At 37.9% G+C, this 19,636-nt stretch overlaps 1 protein-coding gene across 2 annotated transcripts in view; it reads right to left on the reverse strand.

The window, feature by feature from the left end:
* SPATS2 (spermatogenesis associated serine rich 2) overlaps window positions 1–19,636 on the reverse strand; it is a 148,380-nt gene that overhangs the window by 69,005 nt on the left and 59,739 nt on the right. For both annotated transcript variants that reach the window (XM_086713488.1, XM_086713489.1), the window contains exon 2: window positions 6,682–6,947. In XM_086713488.1, the coding sequence (XP_086569614.1) occupies window positions 6,682–6,706 (25 nt within the window). In that variant the 5' untranslated portion in view covers window positions 6,707–6,947. The remainder of the gene's footprint in view (window positions 1–6,681; window positions 6,948–19,636) is intronic.

A 19,636-nucleotide genomic window follows, 5' to 3' on the forward strand; every position in this document is an offset into this window, starting at 1 on the left:
GCACACGACAAATTGAGAAATTGCTAGAGCCTTAAGTAAGAACAATGAAGTCTGTATGCTTCTTGCCTAGGACTGATCCCATTCACCTATCTCCAGCTTTGTGGAGAACAACGGCTTTACCAGGGCAGGGCTGGCCATAAAAATCTGCAGTTGCCAAAGAAGGCTAACTAGAGAGGAAGGCAAAACTCCACAGCTCTGTCAAGCTCAAGTAGAGAACTCAGCTGGAAATGAATAAAAATAACTCATTGCTTTGTTAGCCTGAAGCTGGAGTCTTGGTTGAGTGAGTGGTAAATAAGTAGGATAGTTAACAGGGAAATCCTGGAAAAAAACACAGAAAAGCTAGATTAGCTCTTTACACATTCCTAGCTAAATGAGAAACTACGCACATGCACAGGGAAACCCAGGAGGCCAGTGGAAAGTAAAAGTGAAAACAAACTTAAGAACTGCCTGAACTTTGAACATCCTCCTCAACCCATATGGTTCAGTCAGCAGAGGATCAGAGCTTATGCATTTGAGATGTTTAGCAAAACCTCATTCCAAATCACTGGCTGACCAATAAACACTGCAGATGCAGGGACAACCCCTATATAAATATATAAAATATTTATATATTTTATATATTAAAATATATAAATATATTTTATAAATATATAAAATATATATATATATTTTAATATACAGAATATATTTATATATAATTTATATATATTTATTTAAATATAAAAAAATAAAATTAGAATTTAAAAAAATGTGCAGATACATTTGTGACTGTACACATGGGACAGGCAGAGAGGTAGATGCCTCAATTTATGTCCAAGCTAATTATTTTTAAAATACCCTCAATGGGGCGCCTGGGTGGCGCAGTCGGTTAAGCGTCCGACTTCAGCCAGGTCACGATCTCGCGGTCCGTGAGTTCGAGCCCCGCGTCGGGCTCTGGGCTGATGGCTCGGAGCCTGGAGCCTGTTTCCGATTCTGTGTCTCCCTCTCTCTCTGCCCCTCCCCCGTTCATGCTCTGTCTCTCTCTGTCCCAAAAATAAATAAACGTTGAAAAAAAAAATTTTTAAATACCCTCAAGAATATAAAGAATCCAGAGTTAATACATTACCTTAACTATCCACTTAAAAAAAAAAAAAAAGCTAAGGGGTGTGTGAGTGGCTCAGTTGGTTGAGCATCCAGCTTCAGGTCAGGTCATGATCTCACAGTTTGTGAGTTCAAGCCTTGCATTGGACTCTGCGCTGACACCTCAGAGCCCGGAGCCTGCTTTGCATTCTGTGTCTCCCTCTCTCTCTGTCCCTCCCCCACTCACGATGGCTAGCTCTCTCTCTCTCTCTCTCAAAAAAAAAAAAAAAGTAAATAAACATTAAAAAAAAAAAGGCTAAAAGAGGGGCACCTGGGTGGACTCCATTGGTTAAGCGACCAACTTTGGCTCAGGTCATGATCTCACAGTTCGTGAGTTCAAGCCCCACATCAGGCTCTGCTGTCAGCACGGAGCCCACTTCGGACCCTCTGTCCCCCTCTCTCTCTGCCCCTCTCCCACATTCTCTCTCTCTCTCTCTCTCTCTCAGAAATAAACATTAAAAAAAATTTTACTCTTTAAAAGAGATTATTAGGAAAACAGAAAGACAAGACCACAGGCTGGGAGAATATATTCAAAAATCATGTACCTGATAAAGAACTTGTATCCATAATATATAACTCTTACAACACAATAATAGTAAGACCAACAACTCAACGAATAAGTGAGTAATGAATTTGGACAGACATTTCACCAGAAAGATAACACAATAGCTAATAATCACATGAAATGATAGTCAACATCATTAATCACTAAGGAAACCCAAATCAAAACCGTAACGAGATACCATTCCACACCCAGTAAAATAGCTATAATAAAAAAGACTGACCATACCAAGTGTTGGCAAGGATATGGCACATCTGAAATCCATATATATTTTTGGTGGGACTGTAAATGGTATGAGCCATTTCGGAAAACAGTTTGGGCACTTTTCTTTGAAAATTACACATTTTTACTCTTAGGTACGTCTCCATGAGAAATGTAAACATATGCCTATATAAAGACTTGTGAGCAAAATGTTCAAATTTATAATTATTTATAATAGCTAAAACCAGAAATAATCCAAATGAATAATCAACGGCTGAATGGATAAACAAAATGTGATATAATCTGTGATATTGTAATATAATCGGAAATAAATATTTTTATCTTCATCCCCAGCTCGTGGCTAGAGCTCCTAAAACCTTTGTAATTTCCTAGGCAATAAAGGTGCTAGGACCACCTTTTGTTCTAATATTTGGTCTTTGACTTCAACGCCTGACACAGAACTCCTAATTCCCTTGGAATTTCCTGGGTGATAGAAGCGTCTTTTATTCTGTTTTTATTATATTTTTTTTAAAGAGAATTGTTCTGGGTTTTTTACGTTTTTGTTCTTAATTTTTTATTTTTAAAAGGGGAGAGCACACATGCGAGCAGGGCAGAGGAGCAGAGGGAGAATGAAAGACAGAGAGAATCCCAAGCAGGCTCCACACCTGGCTCAGAGCCCAATGCAGGGCCCAATCCCACGACCCTGGGATCATAACCTGAGCCAAAACCAAGAGTCGGACGCTCAACTGACTGAGCCATCCAGGTGCCCCAGGGACATCTTTTACTTTAATGAAGCAACTTTGGTAGGTTCCTGAATAGCTTCAGTATGGGACTGGTCACCAGAAAGATCAAACCATGATTAGAAGCTTGGAACTTTCAGCCTCACACACTTTACTCCAGGAGCGAAGCAGAGCTAGAGCTAGAGTTAATAATCATGCACAGGTGATAAAGCCTCCATTAAAATCCCTAAAGTATGGTGATTTCAGGAGCTTCTGGGTTGGGGAACACATCCATGTGCCGGGAGAGGGGCACACCCCAACTTCACAGGGACAGAAAAACTCCTGTGTTTGGGAACTTTCCAGACCCCACCTACGTAGCTCTTCACCTGGCTTTTCATCTGGCTGTTCATCTGTATCTTTTATCATATCCTCTGCCATCTAATAAACCAGTGAATATAAGTGTTTCCTGGATTCTGTGAGCTACTGAACCTGAGGAGTCATGAAAACTGCTCATTTGCAGCCAGGTTGGACCAAAGTGTCAGTAACGTGGGGACCTTCTTGCCATTGGCATCTGAAGTAAGGGAATCTTGTGGGACTGAGGCCTTAACCTGTGGGATCAAACACTAACTCCTGGTAGGTGGTACCAGAACTTAATCGAATTGTAGGACATCTGCTAGTATCAGAGAATTGGTCAGTGTGGGAAAAACACCCATCATCTGGTTACAAAAGTGTTATGAGTAACAGACTGTAAAAGAAAGAAGTTTTTCCTTTTCATAACTTTAATATTACTTAGTAGTAAAAAGGAACAAACTACTGATATAGGCAACAACTGATGAAACTCAAAAACACTACACTAGGTAAAAGAAGGCAGACACAAAACTATATTGTATTAATTTGTTTATATGAAATCTATAGAAAAAGTAAAACTCAAGAGACAAAGTAGATCAGTGTTTGCCTGGAACTGGGGTTGGGAGCAAGAACTGATTGTAAGCAGGTAATAAAGAACTTTCTGGGGTTAGAAAAATATTTTACAACAGGATTGTAGTGATAGCTGCAAAGCTGCATAAATTTACTGAAAAATAATCAAATTGCACATTTATAAAAGGTGATTTTTATGGTATTTAAATTATACCTCAATAAAACTGTTTGATAAGGGCTTGGATGTTGCAGACTGTCAAATCATCGTAAGTTTCTAGACACTCTCCATTTCTAAATATTTCTCCAATGCACAGAGAGATATCAGTCCGTACTCTGAGAAGCACTGATCTAACTGATTTCTGCCAGGATGGCTAAAAGGAACAATCAATAGTTGTAAGTGAAATTGACCTTAATTTAATTTAAGCCATTCCAAGTTTAACTCCACTAAATATTTCATTAAATAAGAAATTTACATGTATCACTGACAAAAGGAAAATGTTTTCATTCCACAATAGACCATGTTTCCATAACTCATTATAAAATGACACTTTGTGGAGCGCCTGGGTGGCTCAGTCGGTTAAGTGTCTGATTCTTGATTTCAGCTCAGGTCATGATCTCACGGTTCATGAGTTTGAGCCCTGTGTCAAGCTCTGCACTGACAGTGCAGAGCTTGCTTGGGATTCTCTCTCTTACGCCCCCTCTGTCCCTCCCCCCACCAAGAATAAACTTTAAAAAATAATAAATAAAATGACTCTTTGTAAATGAGTATCACTAGAAAACAAAAACTACCATATTAGCTCTCTTTTTGATGTTTTAAAAGGTAAGTTATAGAGTCAGTATAATTATTTGGACTAACAAAGCCCACAACAATCAAATTTTAAATATATAAATGAATACATGAAATAAAATTATATAAATATTTTGTACTTTTTTTATTCAAATAGATTATACATACAGATTTACTTCAGAGAAAGTCCTAACAACAAATAAGCTTTCTTTTGTTTCCAACTAAGTTTTAATTCAGGCTATGTTCAATCAAAATTTGTTAGCACTTAATACCTATGATATGGTCAAAAATCTAAATTCATTTTATAGTAATTAGATAGCAATTACAAAAAAGTAATGAATCTTTCTTCCAGTTCTGGAAAAACACAGACATGAATTAAACAAAGACTCTAGTTTTAACAAGGTCAAAGCAATCTGCTGAAGTTAACTTTTTAAGGAAAAATTAAATGCTAAACTTTTTAGAAGAAATTGTTTTATTTTAAAGTCTAGAGTCCTATTTTTACTATTGTATTTCTCATTTGTCGGAGGAAAACAGATACTCCATGTTTCCAGCATAACTAGGAAGAAAGCAAACTGAATCATGATGATTAAGAAGAAACAAACTTTGATTATAAAAACTTTTCAGTGGATAATCTCACTGCGTAAAACAGCTCAGTTTCTTTAGTAATCTAACCATTCCTTAGAACTCAGATTTCCTTTATATAGATTTACTATACAATGAAACTACAGCTTTCACAAACACAAGCAGCTCTGGTACATTATTTTCTTAGAATTAGGTTTTTGAACTACCAGGTCAAAATTAAGTTTAAAAGCATTTCCTTCATAGGGGTGCCTGGGTGGCTCAGTCAGTCGGTTAAGCATCTGACTTCGGCTTAAGTCACAATCTCACAGTTCGTAGGTTCAAGCCCCATGTCAGGCTCTGTGCTGACAACTCAGAGCTGGAACCTACTTCGGATTCTGTGTCTCCCTCTCTCTCTGCCCTTCCCCTGCTCTGTCTCTCAAAAATAAATAAACCCATTAAAATAAATAAAATTAAAAAATAAAAGCATTTCCTTCATATTCAACACATGACACTTGAATCTATAGCTTTTTTTTTAATTAAAGAACATTAAATTTAAAATTGGGGCGCCTGGATGGCTCAGTTGGTTAAGCATCCGACTTCAGCTCAGGTCATGATCTCACAGTTCGTGGGTTCGAGCCCCACATCGGGCTCTGTTCTGACAGCTCGGAGCCTGGAGCCTGTTTCAGATTCTTTTTTTTTTTTTTTTTTTTTTAAATTTTTTTTTTTTTTTTTTCAACGTTTATTTATTTTTGGGACAGAGAGAGACAGAGCATGAACGGGCGAGGGGCAGAGAGAGAGGGAGACACAGAATCGGAAACAGGCTCCAGGCTCTGAGCCATCAGCCCAGAGCCCGACACGGGGCTCGAACTCACGGACCGCAAGATCGTGACCTGGCTGAAGTCGGACGCTTAACCGACTGCGCCACCCAGGCGCCCCTGAGATTCTGTGTCTCCCTCTCTCTCTCTGCCCCTCTCCTGTTCATGCTCTGTCTCTGTCTCAAAAATAAAAAATAAACAGTAAAAAAAAATTTTTTTTAATAAATAAATAAATTTAAAATTAAATTGAATGAGGCGGAAAAAAGCCAGGATAGCTACGGTCATTCTTTTAACAAATATATTCCAGTTATGTATAATAAATAGTTCTAGTGCTATTGTTAAATTTGTTCCTTTGCATTTTTCCAGCTCTTCTAAAAAAGTTGAAAAAGTGATTTTATGGAGTCTCTATTGTCTTTCCCCTTCTCATAACTATTCTTGGTATTTCTTGATTCTCTGGATCTTATATTTTACTTTAGACAAGAAGCTAGAGTAGTAATCCTGGAAGGAAAGCTAAAGAAGGAATCTAAAACTGGAAGCACTTACTCTTGCTTCATTTCCTGTCTCCAATGAAAGAATCAACTCATCAGATACAGAATATCCTGCAGTAAGTTATCTCCCACCATGCCCCCTAACATGTGTTCATACTCCAGAGAGTGCATTTCCTAGACGCAGTTGGCTTTCTGGCAAATATATCCCAATTTAATATAAAAGTAGAAAAGCAATTGTTATATGAGTTAATTCCCAAACTAGTAACACACAAAACTATACTCTAATATCTACAAATACTTAAAGAGACAACAGATTAAGTTGTGAATGTTGTATACTCTTCTAAAATTAACGGCAGTCAAGACAAGGAGATAAGTTATACCTATCAGTAGTATCACATTGAGTGAGGGAAAATATGACCATTCAAAACACATTAAGAGAACCTTTTAAAAATATATATACCATTATTTCATAACTATGCTTTTAACAATTTATGCCCACATGTAATCTTACCCTTCTGGTTTTGTTTCCTAGACATTGTGATTTCTTTGATCTCAAAAAATACAGATGAAAAATATCCTTTTGCCTTGTCTGGGTTCTGACTGTAGTTCTCTCTGATTTAAAAGTAGGCAATGGAAGTCTGTAGTTGGAGATGATAAATACTAAATCCTGGTTATCTGAAATTCTGCTCACTAGCTGTTGATCTCCTTTCCTTCTCTTCTATCAACTTGTCAGGAAATATCATCGCAGACATTCATGTCTTTTTTTCCAGGGAGATTCTGGAGGGAAAACACACAAACACATTCACTGTTACAGTAACAGCCATCTGTACAAAATTTCTAACCGATACCACAGAATTTAGTTTGTATTTTTTCTAAAGAAAACTGGCTATTAAAAGTACTCTAGGAACGTTTAGGTGGCTCAGTTGGTAAAGCATCTGACTCTTGGTTTCAGCTCAGTTCATGATCTCACAGTTCATGAGTTCAAGCCCCGCATCAGGCTCTGTGCTGAAATCGTGGAGCCTGCTTGGGATTCTGTCTCCCTCTCACTTTGCCCTTAACCCTGCTCACTTTCTACTCGTTCTCTCAAAAATAAACATTAAAAAAAAAAAAAAATAGTACTCTAGAAAGAATGTAGCCATAAAAAGCAATATTTTAGTCTGTGAGAAACTTTAATCTTGGAGAAAGAGACAAACCAAAAAACAGACTCTTAACTATAGAAAACAAACTGATGGTTACCAGAGGGGAGGTGGGCATGGATAGGTGAAATAGGGAGTGAGGATTAAGGAGCACGCTTGTCATGAGCACTGGATGATGTATGGAATTGTTGAATCACTATATTGTACACCTGAAACTAATACAACACTGTAAGTTAACTATACTGGAATTAAAGAAAAAGAAACTTTAATCTTAGAATCAGAACATCTCCTTAGTTCAGGAAAAAAAGTTGTCTTACTCTTATCTTTTGTATCTATCTCAAAAGTCTTATCCTCATCTCTGCTTCACAAACTAAAATATTATCTCTTGTCACTCCCTAAGACCTTTCTTATCACCTGCTCTTCCTGCCCAAATCAAGGATCTTTTTCTGCCTCTAGGATTTCCTCTATCTAACTTCTCTTCAGGCATCCCAGCTCAAATACAGCTGCAAGAAAACTGGGGAAGGGGGTGGGTGAATGGGGAAAGAACAAAGCAATTTTAATAAAAACTGAAACATCAAAATTTGGATTATTCCATAGTACAAGAAACTTCTATAAGTTGTAAAGGTACAAAATGCTATTTTCTTCTGTATTACTTAACTTTAAAAAATACATGCCTAAGATTTCGGGGTAAAGAAAGCATGATGAGGATCAAAGAACTCTTACACCTAGACACATGATAGGAGAAACATTTTACATAATGCAACCCAAGAAGGAAATGAGAGCAACCCTCTGTGAAATACTCTCCAATGTGGAAGGAGGAGAAGGAAGGAATAAGTAGACAGCTGTGGTAAAGTTTAAAAAAATCCACCAAAAGTAAGAGCCTCTGTGGACACAGAGAACAGATTAGTGGTCACCTGCGGCAGAGGGGGTGGGAAAATGTGTGAAGGGGGTCAAAAGGTAGAAATTTCTAGTTAAAAGATGAATAAGTCACGGGGAAGTAACATACAGCAAGATGACTAGTTCATACCATATTCCATATTTGAAAGTAGCTAGAAGAGTGGATCTTGAAAGTTCTTATCACAAGAAGAAAATTTTCATACAGTGACAGATATTAACTGGACTAATTGTGGTGATCAATTTGCAATATATATAAGTACTGCGTTATTAGACTGTACACCTACAACTAGTATGTCATGTCACTTACATCCCAAGAGTAAGATTCTCTACAAACCACTATAGGACTTGAGGAAAGACTGGGTGAACCTCAGGAGCTTACTATCTTTCAGAGAATTGAGTCAAATTGGGAGAATCAGTCAAAGCCTGTGAAAGTACGTGGAATTTACCACTGGATAGAGTGGGCCTGAGAGAAAACATTTTATGAGATTTTAGAAGAAAGAACAGAATTTAGATCTACTGCAAAGGATTAAACTCTTCAATGGCAAGCTCTTCTTTACCCTCATGTCCTCAGCCTAAAGAAAAGAGGATGAAAGCAAAAGTCAACAACTAACTGTAGCTGATGAGCAGGGTTTGGTGGGGATAGGTCCCAAATAAGGTGGGAAACATATCAAAGATATTTTCATCCGTACTCTGTAATTACAAACGAAAATTGTGAACACAGCTGTCCACATAAAACATAAAGAAGATAAAAAAAAAAAACAAAAACATAGTAACTATAAAATCTATAACAAAAGAGATAACGAGAGAGGAAATTACCATGCAGCAGAGGAAGAAACAAATCAGGGAAACAATATAACCCCACAAAACCAAAAGCGGATTCTCCCTTGAATACTAAGTTGAATACTTCAAGAAATGGGATTCAATAAAATAAGAGCTAGAAAATAAATGCTAAAAATAGAATGAGGGGTGCCTGGATGGCTCAGTCGGTTAAGTGTCCGACTTTGGCTCAGGTCATGATTTCACCGTTCATGGGTTCGAGCCCCACGTCAGGCTCTGTGCTGACGGGTCAGTCTGGAGCCTGCTTTGGATTCTGTGTCTCGCTGTCTCTCTGCCCCTCCCCTGCTCATGCTCTGTCTCTCAAAAATAAATAAACATTGAAAAAAAATTAAAAAAAAAAAGAATGAAAGAAAGTAGATTGCAAAACTAAAGAAAAACTAAAAATCAAAACAATACCATTATAGATCCAATAAGAAGTCAGAAATAGCAAGAAACAGAATAGTACAGATGAAAATCAGGGCGCCTGGCTGGTTTAGTCACAAGAACATGTGACTCCTGATCTCAGGGTCATGAGTTTGAGCCCCATGTTGGCTACAGGGATTCCTTAAATAAAACTTTCAAAAGTACAGATGAAAATAGAAAAAATGGAATGGAGCAAAGCCTGAAGAAGAAAAAAGAGATTGCAACTAGAAAACATGTTAGAGGGGCTCCTGGGTGGCTCAGTTGGTTAAGCATCCAACTTCAGCTCAGGCAGGTCATGATCTCATGGTTCACGAGTTTGAGCCCTGTGTCGGGCTCTCTGCTGACAGTTCAGAGCCTGGAGCCTGCTTCAGATTTTGTGTCTTCCTCTCTCTCTGACCCTCCTCCACTCATGCTCTGTCTCTGTCTCTGTCTCTCTCTCTCTCAAAAATAAATATTTAAAAATTAAAAAAAAAAAAAAAAGAATATTAGAGCACTAAAATGACCCAATCTAAGGATAATTAGGATCAATACAGGGACTCAGAAAATAAAGAACTCAATAAAGGAAACAAAAAAGCATTTACAGATAATATGCAAGAAAATTCCATTGAAATAAGGGATCTGAATCTGTTCACTCTCCACCTCCAATCTACCAGAAGAAATCCCATCTTTTCTACCTTTAAAATACATCACAATTGGAGCACCTGTGTGCTCAGTCAGTTAAACATCCGACTTTTGATTTCGGCTCAAGTCATGACCTCATGGTTTGTGAGTTCAAGCCCCACGTTGGGCTCTGTGCTGATAGCATGGAGCCTGCTTGGGATTCTCTCTCTCTTCCTTTCTCTCTGCCTCTCCCCTGATCAGGCTCTCTCTCTCTCTCAAATAGTTAAATTTAAAAATAAAATACACCAGAATTGAACCATTTCTCACTACCTCTCCTGCTATAGCCTCATCTAAGCCACAATCATTTCTCCCCTACATTGCTATCATCAGGACTGTAAACAGTCTCTTAACTGGCATCCCGAGTCTTCTATCATGCCACTCTCCAGCTTCCATTTCACTTTAGCTGTTTTTAAAATTTAAGACAAACTGTGTCTCAAATCTGCTGCTCAAAGCCCTCCAGCTGCTCCCCATTTCATTCAAAGTAAAAATCCTTACAGTGAGTAGCCTAAAAGGTCTTATCTGCTCTAGTACCCTGTCCCAATCCTCTCTTTATCTCTCTGACATAATTTCCTACTATTCTCTCCCTCCAGTACTCCATCTAGCCATACTGGCCTCTTTGTTGCCCCTTTTATATCCTAGATATGTTCTCACCTTCAGGCCCTTGAGGTTCTCCCTGTGTCAGGAATGTTCATCCCTAGATACCTATCTACATGAAATAGTTCCTCACCTCCTTCAGGTCTTTTCTCAAATGCTACCTTCTCTGTGGTTATTCATGAAAACCTACTGAACTTGGGGTAAGAAAAGCGAGAGTCCATGGCATTACTGCCTAAGACTGTTCCCATTACCCCCACATCAGTGGGAAAGTAGTTCTACCAAGGTGGGGAAAGCCATAAAAACTAGCAGCTTCACTCACAGAGAGGGCTGACTCGATTTGAGTCAAAGCACAGAACTCCACGCCCATCAGCATTGTCAGTAACAATGTGTATTCTTGGTGGCAAAGGGCCGAAGGATGCTGTCTTGGTTGGTACAAGCAATGGGCCAGCAGACTAGACAGAATTTAAAAGGGAAATCTGGAAACAAGACTATAAAGGATAAGTGCTCACATAGCCACACTAGAGAGCCTGTACACACAGGAAGAAGAAACAGGAGAGGGCTCAGTGGAAAGTAAAAGTCTGAGCAGATTTTAAAAGGAGCTCCCCAACACACACAAAGATCTACTGGCACAGAGTGGTAGCCCTACTAGCTCACATGTGTTTAGCACAATCTTTGACAAATGGTTAACTGACCACTAAGCCATATGGATATAGGTGTGATTCCAGGAAAACACTCTTAAAAAAAATAAAAACAAAACAAAACAAAAACAACCCGAGCAGATATTACCAGCCACACACTGGGAAGAAACATTCCACAGATTTAGTCCTGACGATAAAACAAAAAAAAAAAACTCTCAAAGGAAAAAACAAACCAGAATCCAAAGTTGCTACAATATATTATGTAAAATGTCTAGTTTCAACAAAAATTTATGAGACATGTAAAGATGCAGGAAAGTATGACCCAAACTGAAGAGGGAAATAAAACCTCTCATGGAACTGAAAATGTCCCTAAGTAGGACCAAATGCAAACTAAACAAAATCTTCCAACTACTTTAAAGAACTAAAGAAAAATATGAAGACAATGTCCCAAACAAACAGGAAATATCAATAAAAAGATTGAATCATAAAAAAGAGACAAATAGAAACTCTAGAGATGAACACTGGAGTATAAGGGGGGAAAAATCAGAAAACTTGATATCTAATCTGAAAAGAAAAGAATAAAGAAAATCAAAGCCCAGAGACCTATGGAACAACATCGAGTATAATATACACAACTTAGGAGTTCCAGAATTGGAGAGAAAGGACAGAAATAAGGACCAAAAACAATGCAAACTGATATATTTTTAAAAATTAATCTACAGACTCAAGAAGCTCAATGAACTACAACTACAATAAACACAGAGTTCCATACCTAGATATATAGTAAAACTGATGAAAGCCCAAAACAGAAAATCTTGAAAGAAGCAAGAAAAAACAAACTCATCATTTACCAGGAAACAACAATATAACTAGCTGCTGATTTCTCATCAGAAACAAGGAAAGTCAGAAGACAGTGAGTGAAATGACATATTCAAAATGCTGAAAGAAAAAACTGTCAAGCAATAATTCTATATCTAGCAAAACCATCTTTTAAAAGTAAAGGTGGGCAATCAAGAAGAATGAAATCTTGCCATTTACAACAACGCGCATGGAACTAGAGTGTATTTATTATGCTAAAGCAAAATAAGTCAGAGAAAGACAAATCATATGATTTCACTCATATAGGGAATTTAAGAAACAAAACAGATAAATATAGGGGAAGGGAAGCAAACATTAGATAAAAACAGAGAGGAGACAAACCATAAGAGACTCCTAAATGCAAAGAACAAACTGAGGGTTGCTGGCGAGGTGCTGGGTGGGGGGATGGGCTAAATGGGTGATGGGCATTAAGAATGACACTTGTTGAGATGAGCACTGGGTGTTACATGTAAGTGATGAATCACTAAATTCTATTCCTGAAATCATTATTACACTATATGTTAACTTGGATGATAATAAATAAATAAATAAATAAATAAATAAATAAATAAATAAAATAAAGTGAAGGTGGGAAGGGGTGCCTTGGGTGGCTCAGTCAGTTAAGTGTTAAGTGTCTGACTCCAGGTCAGGTCATGATCTCACAGTTTGTGGGTTCGAGCCCTGAGTAGGGCTCTGAGCTGATAGCTCAGAGGCTGGACCTGCCTCTCTCCGCCCCTCCCCAACTTGTGTGCATGCTTACACCCTCTCCCTCTCTCTCAAAAGTAAATAAACATTTTTTAAAAATAAAAAAATAAAAGTGAAGCAAATGAGCACAAGAACAGGCAAAAACTATCTGGTGATAGCAATCAGAATAATGGTTACTTCTGGAGGGAGGGTGTCCCTTTGAGAACAAACATGAGGGAACTTTCTGAGAGGGCAAATGTTCTAGATCTTGATCCAGGTTGTCTTCACATGGGTGCATACATATGTAAAAATTCATTGAGCTTTATTTACTCTTAAGATTTGTGTATTTTACCATACATGAAACTCAAGAATCTAAAGTTTCTCTTCTATAAAAACTAGAAGAAAAAAGCCAAAGAAAAAACCGACTGAGCCACCCAGGCGCCCTGGAATACCATATTATATTAATTAAAGTTTGAAATGTGGAGAAACTAGTAAAGAAAATTTTTAAATATTAAATCTGGATGTTTATATTAATTTGCTACTTCTTATCAGATAGTAAAGCAAATTCAAAATGGTCAGTCTTGGGGAGCTTGGGTGGCTCAGTTGGTTAAGCGACTGATTTTGGCTCAGGTCATGAACCTCGCTGGTCGTGAGTTCAAGCCCTGTGTCAGGCTCTGTGCTAACAGCTCAGAGCCTGGAGCCTGCTTCAGATTCTGTGTCTCCCTCTCTCTCTGTTCCTCCCCCACTCACACTCTCTCTCTCTCTCTCTCTCAAAAATAAACATTAAAAAAAAATTCAAAACGGTCAGTCTTGGATTAGTTATCTTTGTGAGCTATAGCTTAAAGCTAAGAAAAGCAATGAACCAGATTTCATATTCAGTTAGCTTTGATCTTAAAGAAGTACATTGTCACAGACCACACCCCTAGTACCAGCTACACAAGCATATACTACTGGTATGTAGGCATTCTGTACAGTTCAGTGACTTCTCGAGGTGGAGACAAAGGACGAGAATGGACATGTACAGTTTTAGAACCTATTACTTTGACTTATTGTTAACTGTTATATTTATTTTTCATTTCAAAGCACAACAAAACAGGGCATAAGGTTTTCATATTTATCAGACTGGGAACATGGGTTAAAAAAAGAGATGAGAAAAAGAAAAAGAAAAAGAAAGTACCATAGAGGTTACCAAAAACTAAGGGGAAGAAGAAAAAGAAGAGTTATTGTTTAATGGGTACAAAGTTTTTATAAGGGATGATGAAATGGTTTGCGGATAGTGGTGATAGTTACACAACACTGTAAATGAATTTAATGCCACTGACTTGCACACTTATAAGTGGTTAAAATATTTCTAATTTTAGAAATAGACTTTAAACAGCCAAAACATCTTGAAAAAGAAAAACAATAACTTCCTGACTTCAAAACATATTACAAAGCTATGGTATTCAAAACAGTAGTAATGGGGGGGGGGGCGCGCTCCTGTGTGGCTTAGTCAGTTAAGCATCCGTCTTTTGACGGATGGTTCGTGAGTTCCAGCTCAAGTCAGGCTCTGCACTGGCAGCGTGGAACTTGCTTAGGGTTCTCTCTCTCCCTCCCTCTCTCAAAATAAATAAATAAAACATTCTTAAAAAGTAGCATTGGCAAAAAGACACTTAGACCAAAGGAACTGAATAGAAAGCCCAGAAATAAACTCTCTTATATATGGTCAAATGATTTGTAACAAGGTACTAAAATCATTCACTGGGGAAAGGACACCCTCTTCAACAAATAGTGATGGGAAAACTGGATATCTGCATACAAAAGAGTGAAATTGAGCCCTTACTATACACCATATTAACAAAAATTAACTCAGATGCATTAAAGAGTTAAACATAAGACCTCAACTCCTGGAAGAAAAAAAACACAGAGGAGGGGCACCTGGGTGGCTCAGTCGGTTGAGGATCCAACTTCAGCTCAGGTCATGTTCTCACAGCTCATGAGTTTGAGCCCCGCGTTGGTCTCTGTGCTGACAGCTCAGAGCCTGGAGCCTGCTTCAGATTCTCTTTCTCTTTCTCTTTCTTTCTTTCTTTCTCTGTCTCTCTGTCTCTCTCTCTCTCTCTGCTCCTCCCCTGCTCGCACTCTGTCTCTCAAAAATAAAAAAGCATTAGAAAAAATTTTTTAAAAAACAGAGGAAAAACTTCATGATATTGGATTTGGCAATGATTTTCTGTATATGACATCCAAAGCACACACACACACACAAAAGCAAAAACAGACAAATGGAACTACATCAAACTTAAAAACTGTATGTCAAAGTAAATAATCAACAGAGTTAAAAGGCAACCTAAGGAATGGGAGAAAACATTTGCAAATCATATATTTGATAAGCAGTTAATTTCCAGAATTTTTTTTAAGATTTATTTTTAGAGAAAAAGCACATGCACACACCATGGGAGCGAGGGGCAGAGGGAGAGAAAGAATCTACAGCAGGCTCCATGCTCAGCACAGAGCCCAACGTGGGGCTTGATCCCATGACCGTGTGATCATGACCTGAGCTGAAATCAAGAATCAAATGTTCAACTAAGGTGCCCACAGGATATATTTTAAAAACTCCTACAACAAGAACAAAAAACAAGTAACCCAATTTAAAAATGGGCAAAGGACTTGAACAGACATTTCTCCAAAGAATAAACAAATGGCCAACAAGGATATGAAAAGATACTTAACATCAATCATCATTAGAGAAATACAAATCAAAACCACAATATCATCTCACACCAGTAGAATGGCTGCTACCAAAACAAATAAAACAAACGAGAAAATCAGTGTTGGCAAAGATGTGGAGAAACTGGAACACTTACTTGTTCACTATTGGTGTGAATGTAAAATGGTGCAGTCACTATAGAAACAGAATGGAGGTTCCTCAAAAAGTTAAAAACAGAGACGCCTGGGTGGCTCAATTGATTAAGTGTCCAACCTTGGGTCAGATCATGATCTCACAGTTCGTGGGTTCGACCCCCACATCAGGCTCTGTGCTGATGGCTCAGAGCCTGGAGACTGCTTCAGATACTGTGTATCCCTCTCTCTCTGCCCCTCCCCAGCTCATGCTCTATCTCTCTCTCTCTCTCTCTCAAAAATGAGTAAACATTTTTTAAAAAGTTTTTTAATTAAAAAAAAAAAAAAACAACTATCATTATCATCCAGCAATCCCACCTCTGGGTATACATCCAAAAGGACTGAAAGCAGGGTATCAAAGAGATATTTGCACACCCATGTTCATTACAGCACTATTCAGAACAGCCAAGAGGTGGAAGCAATCCAGATGTCCATCAATGAATGAATAAACAAAATGTGGCATATGCACACAATGCATTATTACTCAGCCTTTAAAGAGAAGGAAATCCTGTCATATGCCACAACATGGATGACTGAGGACATTATGCTAAATGTCAGTCACAAAAAAAGACAAATATTGTATGATTCCACTTATACAAGGTATCTAAAGTAGTCAAATTCATAGAAACAGAAAACAGAATGGTGGTTGCCAAGGGAAAGAAAGAAAGGCAAATGAGATATTGTTGTTTAGTAGGTATAGTTTCAGTTTTGCAAGATGAAAAATTTCTGGAGATATGTTGCACAACTATGAAAGTACACTTAACAGTACTATTCTGTATATTTAAAAATGGTGAAGTGGCGCCTGGGTGGCTCAGTCGGTTTAGTGTCTGACTGGCTCAGGTCATGATCTCATGGTTTGTGGGTTCGAGTCCTGCATCAGGCTCTGTGCTGAGAGTTCAGAGCCTGGAGATTGCTTCAGATTCTGTGTCTGTCTGTCTGTCTGTCTCTTTCTCTCTCTGCCCCTCCCCTGCTTGTGCTCTGTCTCTCTCTCTCTCTCAAAAATAAATAAATGTTAAAATTTTTTTAAATTTTTTTTTTCAACTTTTTTTTTTTTTTTTTTTTTTGGGACAGAGAGAGACAGAGCATGAACGGGGGAGGGGCAGAGAGAGAGGGAGACACAGAATCGGAAACAGGCTCCAGGCTCTGAGTGGTCAGCACAGAGCCTGACACAGGGCTCGAACTCACGGACCGCGAGATCATGACCTGAGCCGAAGTCGGACGCTCAACCAACTGCGCCACCCAGGCGCCCCAAAATTTTTTTAAATTTTTTAAAAATTTAGAAATAAAAAAATAAAGTTGTAAAAATGGTTAAGATGGGGGCACCTGGGTGGCTCAGTTGGTTAAGCGTCCGACCGTGGCTTAAGCCATGATCTTGCAGTTCGTGAGTTCAAGCCCCACATTGGGCTTTGTGCTGACGGCTCAGAGCCTGGAGCCTGCTTCAGATTCTGTGTCTCCCTCTCTCTCTGCCTCTCCCCCACTCATACTCTGTCTCTCTCTCTCTCAAAAATAAACAAACATTAAAAATAATAGTAACTAAAAATGGTTAAGATAGTTAAATTTTAGGGGTGCCTGGGTGGCTCAGTCGGTTGGGCCTCCAACTCTTGATCTTGGCTCAGGTCATGATCTCATGGTTGGTGGGATCAAGCCCAATGCTGGGTTCAGCACTGACAGCACAGAGCCTGCTTGGGATTCTCTCCCTTTCTGCCCCTCCCCACTTTGTGTGTGTGTGTGTGTGTGTGTGTGTGTGTGTGTGTGTGTGTGTGTGTGCTCTCTCTCAAATAAATAAACTTAAAGAAAAGATGGTAAATTCTATATTATTTCTTTATAATTAAAAATAAAATTTTTCAAAAATTTCAGAAATATAGTGATTTGGAAAAAGACAGATGAGAAATGTTAAATATGTGGCTTAGCATAATTGATCACCACTAGTGGAAAACCAAACCAAAGTACATGCTCTACTAACGAGATGGAGTATATCATTAATACAGCAGCGTAGCAGTGGGTAAGTGAAGTCTCTAAAGCCAGACTGCCTGGGTTTCTAACCTAGCTCCACCACTTCCTAGCTGAATGACTTCAAGCAAGCTACTTACTTTCTTTATGTCTCACTTTCTTCATCTGTAAGATGCAAATAATGCTAGCATCCTCCTCACAGGGCTGTTATATGGTGTAAATGAGTTCAGACAGATGTAGCACTAAAACAATGCCTAATACTTAACTGAAAACCACTCAATAAACATTGGCGGATATTCACTGCAACAAAAGATGTGTCCCCTAAAACTAAAAGATTCCACGAATCATGGCTTATACAAGTTACTTAACAAGCAAGTGGGAACTTTACTAATATCATGGGTTACTAGCACCAGGTCATAATTACAGGTATAGTCAGAGCCTCATAATGGTAACTCCATTAAATTTGGATGATGTGCAATTAGGAAACTGGAATGATCTGAAGCATTCTAAAGATAGAGTGGGTATAATTTTCAAGTCTTGGGGTACATAACTTCTCACACTGGCAAGCATCACAAGGACTAACAAAGGAATAACTGGACTATACATGAAGGTATTTATATAGTTAGTTTAAATTTAAAATACAAATTGTTACAAAATCTATCCACAAACAAAACCAGGGGGAAAGGGAAGGACAGGTAAGGAGGGAAGAAAATATAAAAAAACTAAATCCTCATCTTCCATAATAGGATTGCCCCCAAAAGACTGAAAAGTTAGCATAACCATATTATTCAGAAATATGGAAGTTAATACCAGAAGAAATGCTAATGACTATCCATGGAAAGCCAGAATTGGAAATGGGCTGCAGGGAGAGGTAGGGACTGTTTTTTTTTTTTTAATTATTATTATAAACTTTGTGATATTATTTGACTTTTTAATATCACGTGTGTATGTATTTAGATTAAAAAATATTTTAACCTGGTTTTTTCTCTCCCATAACCTATATTACACAAATTAAAACTACTGAAACACCAATTTTTACCCTCAGACCAGCAAATACCCAAAACGATTATATATACTGGTAGTAAAGCCATAAAAAACAGGCCCCTTCATGTCTAAGAAGGTAAATTTACACAATACCTACAGAAAACAAGACAGTAATTACCAAAATTAAAAATGTATACACAATTTGACCCAGCAAGACAATTTCTAGGAATTTACCCTACAAGCATATTTGCAAATGTGTGAACTGATGTGATAATCAAGGTTATCCAATGCAATATTATTTATGATAGCAAGATATTGGAGACAATCTAATTGTCCAAAAATAGGACACTAGTTTCATGAATTATGGTTCATCCACACAATGAGACACTATGCAAATGTTTATGAATAAAACATACTGACATAGTAAAATATATTGTTAAATGAATGTGATGGAGAAGATTATATTTATACTGTACATAAATACTATATATCTGGAAGTTATCGATAAACAAGAAACTTTCAATGGTGACAAATCCATTGAGTAATGGAAACTGAAAAAGACAGCAGAGGATGCTGGGTGGGTAGTTCAATCAGTTGAGCTTCCAACACATCATTTCAGCTCAGGTCACAATCCCAGGGTTGTGGGATTAAGCCCCAAATCAGGTTCCACACTGGGAATGGAGCCTGCTTGGGATTCTCTCCCTCTCTCTCCCTCTGCCCCTCTCCCCTGCTCTTGTGTTTCAGTCTCTCTCTCTAAAAAGAAAAGAAAAAGAAAGCAAACTAGGATAAGAAAGACTTTTCAATCTACCTTTTAATATTTTGACAATGTAACTACATAAACATCTGCTTGAAAATTTTCAATACTTTTTTTATTTTTTATTTATTTATTTATTTTATTTATTTTTTTTTAACGTTTATTTATTTTTGAGACAGAGCATGAACGGGGGAGGGT

The sequence above is a fragment of the Puma concolor genome, chromosome B4, assembly GCF_028749965.1.
Source record: "Puma concolor isolate L17-30 chromosome B4, mPumCon1.1.hap2, whole genome shotgun sequence".
Classification (NCBI taxonomy): domain Eukaryota; kingdom Metazoa; phylum Chordata; class Mammalia; order Carnivora; family Felidae; genus Puma; species Puma concolor.